Below are 10,309 nucleotides of genomic sequence, written 5' to 3' on the forward strand. Positions count from 1 at the left end.
TGCGCGCCCTCCTCGCCGGGCGGACGCGCGGCGCGGCGCTCACGGCCTTGCTCGACGCGCGGCTCGAGGGCGAGAACCAGTACACGCTGCTGACCTACGCCGCTTGGTACGGGCAGGCCGACGCCGTGCGGCTGCTGCTCGAGAGCGGCGCGAGCGTGGGGGCGACGACGGGCATTGGCTCCACCGCGCTGTTTGTCGCGTGCCAAGAGGGCCACCTCGAGTGCGCGCGGCTGCTCCTCGCTGCCAGCGCGGCGGTCAACCAAGCCAACGCCAAAGGAGCCACGCCGCTGTACATCGCGAGCGATAAGGGCCAGCTCGAGTGCGCCCGGCTGCTTCTCGAGGCCGGCGCGGCGGTCGACCAAACCAGGAATGACAGCACCACGCCACTGAGCGCTGCGAGCCTGGCTGGCCAGATCGACTGCGTCCGTCTGATGATCGCCGCGGGCGCTGCGGTGAACCAAGCAGACACTGACGGCTTCACGCCGCTGCTCGTCGCGTGCGAGGAGGGCCACCTCGAGTGCGCCCAGCTGCTTCTCGAGGCGCGTGCGGCAGTCAACCAAGCCGAGGAGAATGGCGCCACGCCGCTGTTCATGGCGTGCGAGAAGGGCCACCTCGAGATCGCCAGGCTGCTTGTCAAGGCTCGCGCGGCGGTCGACCAAGCCGAGGAGAACGGGTTCACGCCGCTGCACATTGCGTGCCAGAAAGGTCACCTCGAGTGCGCCCGGCTGCTTCTCGCTGCCGACGCGGCGGTCAACCAAGCCACGGAAGACGGCGCCGCGCCGCTGTTCATCGCTTGCGAGGAGGGCCACCTCGAGTGCATCCAGCTGCTCGTCGGCGCCAGCGCGGCGGTCGACCAAGCCAGGGACGACGGCGCCACGCCGCTGTACATCGCGTGCCAGAAGGGCTACCTCGAGTGCGTGCGGCTGCTTCTCGAGGCGCGTGCGGCGGTCGACCAAACCAGGGACGACGGCACCACGCCGCTTTTCATTGCGTGCCTGGCTGGCCAGATCGACTGCGCCCGTCTGATGATCGCCGCGGGCGCTGCGGTGAACCAAGCAGACACTGACGGCTTCACGCCGCTGTACGCCGCATGCCAAGAGGGCCACCTCGAGTGCGCCCAGCTGCTCCTCAAGGCCAGCGCGGTGGTCGACAAAGCCAAGAACAACGGCGCCACGCCGCTGTACAAGGCGTGCGAGAAGTGCCACCTCGACATCGCACGGCTGCTTCTCGAGGCGGGCGCGGCGATCAACAAAGCCAAGGACGGCGGCACCACGCCGCTGTTCATCGCGTGCCAGAACGGCCACGTCGATGTCGTCCGGCTGCTCCTCGAGACTGGCGCGGTGGTCGACCAAGCCAAGCACGGCGGCTTCACGCCGCTGTACATGGCGTGCCAGGAGGGCCACGTCGACATCGTCCGGCTGCTTCTCGCTGCTGGCGCGGCGGTCGAACAAGCCGGGGAGAACGGCGTCACGCCGCTGCACATCGCGTGCTACCATGGCCACCCCGCCGTCGTGCTCTGCCTGCAGCGGGCGGGCGCTGACACGGCGGCGCGCACCTCGGCCGGGCGTACGGCGCTGCAGCTGGCCAAGGAGGAGGGCCACGCCGAGTGCGCGTCTGCCCTTGAGGCGGCGGCGAGGGAGGCGAAGAGAGCGGAGATTGAGGCGAAGGTGGCGAGGGCAGTGGCCGAGAGGGCGGCGGCCGAGAGGGTGGAGGCCGAGAGGGCGGCCGAGGAGACTGCGGCGGCGCTGCTGGCGGAGGAGGAGGCGGGGAAGTGCCCCGAGGAGAAGAAGACGGCCAAGAAGAGGGGCAAGAAGAAGAAGAAGGGCGGCGGGGGAGGCGCTGGGCCGTCGCAAGAGGCCGAGGCGCCGGCAGAGGAGGCGGCGGAGGAGGCGGTGGCGGCGGCGGAGGAGGCGGAGCTGGCGGCGGCGCTCGAGGAGAGCGCGAGGCTGGAGCAGGAGAGGCGGGCGGTTGTGGCGCAAGGGCCGTCGTCGGCTGCAGAGGCGCTGGCTCCGAGGGAGGAGGAGCCGCCGGCCGACTTCATCTGCCCGATCACGACCGAGCTCATGAGTGACCCGGTGATGGCGGCGGACGGGCATTCGTACGAGCGGTCGGCGATCGAGCGCTGGCTCGCGACCAAGTCGACGAGCCCGATGACGGGCGAGGCGCTCGTGCAAAGCTTCCTCGCCCCCAACCACACGCTGCGCCGGCAGATTCGTGAGTGGGAAGAGGCGAACGCATGCTGAAGAGCGCAGCGCTTGCGCAGCCCACCACCGTCGGCCGTCGGCGTCGCCGCGGGCGCGGCAGAGCGAGAGGCTTACACCCTCCCGGTCTCTAGCGACGCCTCGGCCCTCTCTCGCAGAATCGGCGACGTGTGCTTTCTGCGGTGTACATACAAAGACCACAAAAGACGGCCAGACACACGCAGGCAGAGCGAGCGCACACCTCCCGCATACATGATCCGAAAAGTGGCCCCAGACACAAAAATCTTTCTTCCGAGTTCTCCGTGCCTGTTCAACACACACCCCAACAACCACTTACTCACACACACCGAGAGCGCACACAGGGGTCTAAGACACTCATTAGTCAATACGTGGAGACGAGATCGTGCCAGCACCACAGCTTTCTACCACTGCCCTGCCTCCCCGTCTGCTGGCTTTCTCCCGTCGACCACCTCCACCTCTTCGTCGGTCGCCTATAACTCAACCGTCGAATCTCACCAGCGCCTCCCTCGTGGCAAGTTGGCTACGCAAGAGTGGCCGACCTTGTGCCCGCTGCTCCCCAGCGCCTTGCCCAGTCGACCCTCTGCGCCGCCGCCTGGCCGCCCGCGCCCACGGGCGCGGCCATGGCCACGGCCACGCAAGCGCCCTCGACGACCCTTGCTGGGAGAGTTGACAAACGCCGCCGGCGCGCCGCCATAATTCAAGGCCGCAGGAGCCCCAGTGAGGAACGACGTCGCCTGCGGCGGGGGCAGGGGCGGGGGCGGGACGAGCTCGAGGGGGAGAGAAGGGCGAGGCAAGCTGACTGGGTCCAAGAGTGGCGCTCTTGGGAAGAGCGTCCTCATCCCCCCCCCCCCCCAAAGCAAGGAAGGCGCGACACACACTCACAACAGACACACACAGAGAGAGAGAGACACACACAGACACACACACAGACACACACACAGACACACACACACACACACACACACACACACACACACACACACACACACACACACACACACACACACACACACACACACACACACACACACACACACACACACACACACACACACACACACACTGACACACACACCTAAAACCACCACCAACCACACCACCACAACAACAACAACACACCACCGACAACACACACAGAGGCAGTCGGGGCCGACGCGACTGGACTCGCAGCCACGCGTATGAGGGTGCCGCCCCTAGGCGCTTTTTTTGTTTTCAGCCACCGCTTTTTGACCGCGCAAGATATAAAGGGTGTCCTAAGGGCTCTGCTCGCAAGGCGCCCGCGTCGCAGACGCGGTACCATTGACAAATCTGCGATATACCCCCACACGAACAAATAGCCAAAATCCGAATACCGTGCACGAATCCGGCGATGTCGGACCCAAGCCTTCAGCTGGTGCCAAGACATTCGTAAAATTGAAGCCAAGAACGGCCGCCAAATCCGTGCTTTCGCGCTACCTGAGGGGAAAGCCGCTGATCGAGCCCAGCGTGCCCGCGGCCGCCTCCCGCGCAGCACCGCCGCTGCGGAATCGGATCGATCCCATGGAGGAGGAGGGCGCAGTCGGCCAGCGCAGCAGGCGGAGTCCCTCCCCGCGCCGGAGCCCCCCTGCAGTCGAGGGAGTCCTCGTTGGCGATGAAGGTGGCGACATCGAATCGCGGCCGACACACGTCACGGGAGGAATGGGCGATGAGCGGGAACGATGCGCGCTACGACGCCGACTCCGCCGTGCTCGTGGCCAAGATGCAATGGCTCGCTTGCTTCGATTCAGCTCTCTCGGCAGCAGAAGTGGGGCTGGAGCGGGTGGGGGTGGATGCCGATTGAGGGGGAGCGTCTCCAGCTGCGCCCTGTGGCAGCTGCGCCCTGTGGCAGCTAGTCGAGGGACTTGGTAGTTGTGACCCCCCTGAGTGAGGACAGGAGAGAGAGAGCGTTTTGTGGTGTTGGTGTACGCAATAACGGGACAGGGTGGTTGTTCTCTCTATCTCCTCTTCTAGCTCTTAGCATGAGCTGCGCCCGGTGTCCGACCCCTTTTGCGCAGCAACACCATAAACTTTTAGGCCCTCCAAATTCGGGTCGGAGCGTAGCGGAGTGGGCCCCGAGTTTGAAAAGGGCGACGGACGCTTGCGTCCTAGCCTCCAACAACGCCTCCCCGGCGCAGAGGGGCCCCCGGAGGGATGCACAACCGCTCCACGCCACGCCGCTTGCGGCGGTCCTCTTCCCAGCTCCGCTGAGGGCCCGCGCCTTATACATTTTTTTGACGACGCCGTGAACAACATGAACCGCGAATCGCAAAGCCTCGATCTTCACTGCTGTGATGGTTCTCGTCCAGCCGTGCGCCCGCTCCCAGGCGTTCGGCCTCTGCCTCCTCAACCTGGCCACCTTCCCATCCGAGTTGCCGCGGTGGCGGCAGCTGCCAGGCGATTGGCTCTCGCTGCAGCGAAGGCTCCGCATCAACCACGTCCTCGTCGCCACCTCCGAGGAGGAGAGCGGTCATATCCTCGGCTCGGTCGAGGTGCACAGTCCGCAGTACCAGCAGCGGCTCGCCGGTGGCGCATATTCACCCGAGCAGCTGGCGCGGCTGCAGCCGTACCTTGCCTCGCTTGCCGTGCGGGAGGGCGCCCGAGGCCGCGGCGTCGGCCAATCCCTCGTCGAGGCCGCCGTCGAGGCAGTGCGCTCCTCCGACTACGCCGGAGAGCACTTGCTGCTCGGTGTCACGGAAACGAACAGCGCGGCGGTCCGCCTCTACGAGCGCTGCGGCTTTGAGACGCTGAGTGCTGCCGGCTGCGAGGTGCGGCTGATGCGGCGGCGGCTGCGCCGGGCCGGGCAGCCGCCTGCTCGCAGAGGCGCCGTGTCGATGGCGGAGGGCCTCGAGGCCGAGTCGGATTCGGTCGGGCCAGGCGACTGAATGCTGGGCGCCACTCTCGTGTGGGCGTCGCCTCTCTTCACTGTCTCCGGCGTGAGCAGGCATCTACGGCGGGCGGGTGCTCCGAGACGCCGCCGGCACAGCGGTGATCGGGAAGCAGTTTGAGGAGCACAACTCGCTGCCGGGTCCGGTGTATGCGGGGGGAGGCTACACGCTGCTGAGCGCCGCGATCCGGGGCGGGCCGCCGGCGGTGCGCCGTGTGCTGCAGGCGCAGCCCGGCGCTGCTCGCGAGGTGAGGGAGCCGCTCGGGTGTCGGTGCCGTTTCACCGCATTCGGGGGGAGACGAGAGCTGCCTGCTGCCAGGTGACCACCGGCGGCGCCACGGCGCTGCACGTCTGCGGCATGAGCCGGGCGGGAGAGATGTCGACGGCGCTTCTTCTCGAGGCGCTCGGCGCGGACGCGGACGTGGAGGCGACCGACGCATGGGGCTACACGCCGCTGCAGCGGCACGCAAGCAACAACTTGGCGGTGGGAGCGCAGGCGGGCGGCAGGCCGATGCGGTCACGTGTCCACCTACATTTGGCCAAACCTTATGCGCGGGTGAGCAATAGGCGCTGCTGGCCGCAGGCGCGTCGCACACACGGCCGTCGGGGCTGGAGGGGAGAGGCGACAGCGCGAGGGCGCTCGCGCGCCGCTTCCGCCATTTCGCGACGCTGAGAGTCTTTCAGCAATTTGAGCTCGAGAGGGGGATCCCGTTGCCAGAGGGGGAGATTGAGCTCTAGCATCGGTGCCATTCGGGGGGCGCATCTTGGAGCCCTTGGAGTGCAGTTAGTAACCTCACATCCAGGGGCCAGGGCCGGGGAGCTAAGAAGCGCACCCAGCGGGCCGGACGATGATCGGCGTCGGGCTACGGGCTAGAGAGCCCTGACCCCTAGGGGGGGTGCGCGTTCGCAGGGAAAGGGCCATAAAATAAACACGGGTCTCCGAGGGTTAGCTCCGCGCTCCGGGTTTCCCGCCTATCAGCAGAACGCCCCCCCCCCCCCCCTCCTACTCGGAGCTAGCGCCGGACCCCCCTCCGTGGTCTCCCTACTCTCACTCCGGGGTGTCTTCCCCTTCCTCTCGGTCCTTCCTTCTGTTCGCATCCCGATAGTTATGCGACGGGCGCTGGGCAGGCGCTGGGCCCGACCCCCCCTCCTAGAGCCCTTTTCGGCTGCGGCCCCGCCGCCGTCTCGTCCCCTCTAGAGCTGTTTAACGTTGGGAGCTGAACAGTGTTGCTAGTGTTAACAGTAACAACAGAACAACAGTGGGGCTCCCCAACAACAGTAGCTAACGTTAGGCCGGCTGAACAACAATAAGGAAGGCCTACCAGTGACCCACGACGATCTCCAGCGTCCAGTGCGGGGAATACCCGAAATACCCGGGAAAACCCAGGTATTTTCGGGTTTTCGCGGCTGACGGCCGAGAATGGTTCGCTTCGAGCAGCCGCAGCGGAGCAGGGCGAGGCGGTGCAAAGGGCGGCGGCCAAGGCAGCCGAGCGGGCAGCGGCGGAAGCTGTGGCGGCATCAGAAGCGGCCGCACGCGCTAGGAGCGAGCTCGAGGCGCGAGCGGCGGAGGGAGAGGCGGCTGTTGCAGCCGCTCGGGAGCAGGCCGAGCAGAACCAGGCGGCCAGGCTCGTGCTGCTCGGCGAGTCCAATGCGAAGCTTGAGGAGCAGCTGCTCGAGCAGAGGGCAGAGGTGGAACGGCAGCGGGTTCTCCACGCCGAGGCGGTGTCAGCATGGTCCGCCGGCCGCAAGGCGGCGGAGGAGGAGGCACAGCGCCTTCGCGAGGCGCTGAAGACGGCAGAGGCGGCGCTCGCGACGGCGTCCACTCCGCAGCCCGGGGCGCTGCCCGGTGCTGCGCAGGAGCTCGTCGCGACGCAGGAGCACGAGGATGACATCCGGAGCTTGCGAGCGGCACGCGACGAGCAACGAGCGCAGCTCGAGAGCAGGGAGCGCAAGCTCGCGGCCCTGCAGGCGAGGGTCAAAGAGCTCGAGACCGTCGCGGCCGTGGCCGCTCCACCCGCGGCCGCACCTGCGCCTCCACCCGTGCCGTCGGCAGCCGCATCGTCCGGAATGCCGCAGCTGGGAGAACTTCAGCAGCAGGCCCTAGCCGGCGAACTGGAAGGCTGGAGAATGGTTGCGAAGGAGGCACAAGAGGCCGCGGCAACCCTCGAGGAGGAGCTTTCCGTGGCCAGGCGCGAGCTCAAGGCACTCGGGCACAGCGGTGTCTTTGACAACGCGGCCCCACGAGCGAGGAAACGGTGCGAGGGCGTATCGACCGCGGTGGGTACGCGCGTCCCCAGAGCGGCGTCGTACGCCGGTGCGGCGCGCCAAGCGCGCACCGGCTCGTTCCTCTCCCGCCACAACTCGCACGTGAGGTTGTGACGTACACACGTCCCGAAGACGAGCTAAAGGAAGGTGGTGCGGTGAAGGGGTGGGCGGGGGCGCACACTGATTTTCTTTTGCCTCGCGGACGTCCCCGACGACGTGCCTCCAACGTGCCGACCAACGTGCGTGCTCGACGACGTGCGTGCTCGACGACGCTATCTTAGACGCTGGCTTGGACGCTGAGCTTGACCGTGAGCTGAAACTGACCACGCGGGCAGATTTTGTCGCCGCCGCAGTTCCAAGTCGATGCATGCCGCAACTGATAGTCTCCTCAGTGAGCGCGCTGACGTTTCATTCGCTGTTCGAACTCTGCCAGGACGTGGCCGAGGAATCGTGGCGGTGCGAGACATCGCCCCGGGCGAACAGCTCGCCTCGTTCGCCTCTTTTTCGCACATAATGCACGACTTTGAAGACGTGAGCTACTCGTACCCACACGGAGAGTCGCTGAGCGAGGCCTGCAGCGCCTGCCTCTGCTGGAGTGCTGCAGCGCAACCGCTGCGCTGCGAGGGCTGTGCGAGCGCCTGGTGCAGCCCCAAGTGCCGTTCATGGTCCCAGGAAAAGGGCCACGCTTTGTGCTGCGCAGGGCTCAGCAGGATTCACAGCATGAAGAGCAGAAAGTTCTCTCCCCGCGAGAGATCGACGGCGTGCTTTCTGCTGCGCGCCTTCGCGCAGCGCGCGTCCGAGGCGAATCACCGGCACTCGCAGCCGGCGCTCGACGGCGAGCCTTCTTTTGAGCAAGCGACCGCGCAGTGCCAACAGGTTGCACGCTCCGGCGCGTCGGCCTCCTCTGCTGCGCGCATCGTGCGCCTCGCCAAGCTGCAAGCGGGACGACTGGTTGACGAGGCGGATGCCTTGCGTCTGGTCGGGGCGGAGGCATGCAACTCGTTCCACCTATTTGACGAGCGGGAGCGCGTTCGAGGCAGCGCCATGTACCCGGAGGCCGCGATGATCAACCACAGTTGCCTGCCGAACTGCGTCATGACTGCCCACGGTCGGCATCTCGCCCTCGAGTCCATCTCCCCCATATCGCGCGGCGAGGAGCTCACGTACTGCTATGTGCGCTCCTTTGAGGCGGGGAGCAAGGAAACCCTCGACCCGTGGGGCTTTGAGTGTGACTGCGTGAGGTGCGCTGGCACACATCCCGAAGGAGGCGAGGGGCTGGAGGCCTTTGATGCCAAGCACAAGTGCACTTGCGGCAAGATTGTGAAAGCTACAATGGCCCGTGTCGCCGCAGAGAGCGGACGCTGTCGCTGCCATGCGCACAACACAACAAGCGGGTGACCACGGAGCTAGTGAGGCGTGACAACAGACAACGGTCCAAGGTGCATTTTTTGGTGTTTTATGTGTCGGTCAGTGCCACGCGTATCTTCTAGAATTATTGCCCATCTTGCGCTCTCTGTCGATCTCTCCCGCTCACCCGCCGTCCCCCTAAGCTCCTCGCACCCCACCGGCGGCGCCTCGCGTCCATGATGCCGCATTTGCGTTCATGCGGCCACGAGTGCTTCGGGTAAGGGAAGGCGGCTGCGGGTCCGCCACGCGGGTTGGGAGGCTGGCCGGACGCACCCGCGGCTTGCGAGCGGCCAACTGGGGGAGCAGGGGGAAAGGCGCTGCAGTCGCAGCCAAGATGCGCCGAGCGTCTGCAACAGCTCTGCTCTGCCATGCCCGTCTACCGTCAGGGCGTCGTGAGCGGCCGATGCCCGCACGATTCAAGGCACAGAAGAGGATATTCTCGGAGTACGTTGGCAGCCGTTCACCTGCAACATCACAAACACTGTCTCAGGGGCAGGGCGAGAGACAGGCGCAGAGCTGCGGGGCCGCACGCCCTTTGCAAGGAGGCCGCCGAGAAGCAGCGAGCCGTTTGTAGCTTCGTCCTGCTCCCGTTGGCGCCTTTCCGCCTTCGCCCGATCGCTCAGGCCCCGCAGTGGAGCGGACCGATTCAGCAGCGAGTCGCACGGTGCAGCGCCTCCTCCACCCAAGATGAGGCTGTCAAAGCGTCCGCCCCGCAGCTCCTCAAAGGCATCGAGGAGGGCGGCGGGTGGCGACGACCACATGCAAAAGTCGGTTAATTTGACGCGCGGTACGTCGCACGTGCTCACCTCCCGGGCTAGGCCTGGCTGACCTCCGCCGCGCGCATCTTCGTCCGCCCTCGAGCGGATATTCGCCCAGCCCATCGGAGCAAGAAAGACGTGCCCAAACCTGGTCCACCGGCGGCTCCCCATATCCAGCCTCATACGCGCGACGGCACTGTAGTTGACACGCATGGATGAAGCATAACTGCGCATCAAATCAAGCCCGCCTATCACCGCCGCAGAGTTCATGCGAAAGCTCGCGAGGCTCTCCCCTAACCGGCCCCACGACTGCATACTCGGCTGCACCTCTGGTCTGGCTGGCTGGACGACTGCTGAAACAACGGTCGGCTCGAGCGCACGAGAGACCGCCTCCAGACACGCCCAGGATGACGAATTGCTCGGTGCCAATAGGGTGCGTCCCTGTGTGTTGTATGGTGCTGCCGCCTTCTCAAGCGTCGACCAGGTGTATATGAAGACGTCGCAGCGACCGTGGAAAGCCTCACGGCACATCCGAGTCTGATTGAGCAGTCCAATGATCCCATCTTTCTTTCGATCGCAGGTGTCGCGCAAGTGGCCCGTGAAAACCAGCGCGGCCGCGGTCTCTGAGATGACCCCCGCATGTGGTCCCCGCATTAGAAAACGCCGCAAAGTTGTGGAAACATTACGCGCAACAAAGAAAAATACAACAACGGAAATAAAAAAATCCGGTGAGGCGAGGATGTGAGAAACGGGCA

General features: G+C 65.9%; 5 protein-coding genes across 5 annotated transcripts; 4 read left to right on the forward strand and 1 right to left on the reverse strand.

The window, feature by feature from the left end:
* Positions 1-2,021: 2,021 nt before the first annotated feature.
* Positions 2,022-2,243, forward strand: EMIHUDRAFT_77375 (hypothetical protein; the record flags this gene model as incomplete). The annotated part of the gene is made up of 1 exon (XM_005758414.1): positions 2,022-2,243. A coding segment is annotated over one exon (222 nt), but the record flags the coding sequence as incomplete, so codon positions are not given.
* Positions 2,244-3,591: 1,348 nt separating this feature from the next.
* Positions 3,592-4,041, forward strand: EMIHUDRAFT_250050 (hypothetical protein; the record flags this gene model as incomplete). The annotated part of the gene is made up of 3 exons (XM_005758415.1): positions 3,592-3,615; positions 3,690-3,779; positions 3,859-4,041. The coding sequence occupies 3 exons, from the start codon at positions 3,592-3,594 to the stop codon at positions 4,039-4,041; spliced, it is 297 nt and encodes a 98-aa protein (XP_005758472.1).
* Positions 4,042-4,531: 490 nt separating this feature from the next.
* EMIHUDRAFT_250051 (hypothetical protein) lies at positions 4,532-5,862 on the forward strand (the record flags this gene model as incomplete). The annotated part of the gene is made up of 4 exons (XM_005758416.1): positions 4,532-4,988; positions 5,182-5,372; positions 5,444-5,645; positions 5,708-5,862. The coding sequence occupies 4 exons, from the start codon at positions 4,532-4,534 to the stop codon at positions 5,860-5,862; spliced, it is 1,005 nt and encodes a 334-aa protein (XP_005758473.1).
* Positions 5,863-7,902: 2,040 nt separating this feature from the next.
* Positions 7,903-8,787, forward strand: EMIHUDRAFT_250053 (hypothetical protein; the record flags this gene model as incomplete). Its single annotated transcript, XM_005758417.1, has 2 exons — positions 7,903-8,017; positions 8,090-8,787. The coding sequence occupies 2 exons, from the start codon at positions 7,903-7,905 to the stop codon at positions 8,785-8,787; spliced, it is 813 nt and encodes a 270-aa protein (XP_005758474.1).
* Positions 8,788-9,212: 425 nt separating this feature from the next.
* On the reverse strand, positions 9,213-9,677 carry EMIHUDRAFT_250054 (hypothetical protein; the record flags this gene model as incomplete). The annotated part of the gene is made up of 1 exon (XM_005758418.1): positions 9,213-9,677. The coding sequence occupies one exon, from the start codon at positions 9,675-9,677 to the stop codon at positions 9,213-9,215; it is 465 nt and encodes a 154-aa protein (XP_005758475.1).
* Between the last annotated feature and the right edge of the window lie 632 nt (positions 9,678-10,309).

This window comes from Emiliania huxleyi, assembly GCF_000372725.1.
Source record: "Emiliania huxleyi CCMP1516 unplaced genomic scaffold EMIHUscaffold_865, whole genome shotgun sequence".
Lineage (NCBI taxonomy): Eukaryota > Haptophyta > Isochrysidales > Noelaerhabdaceae > Emiliania > Emiliania huxleyi.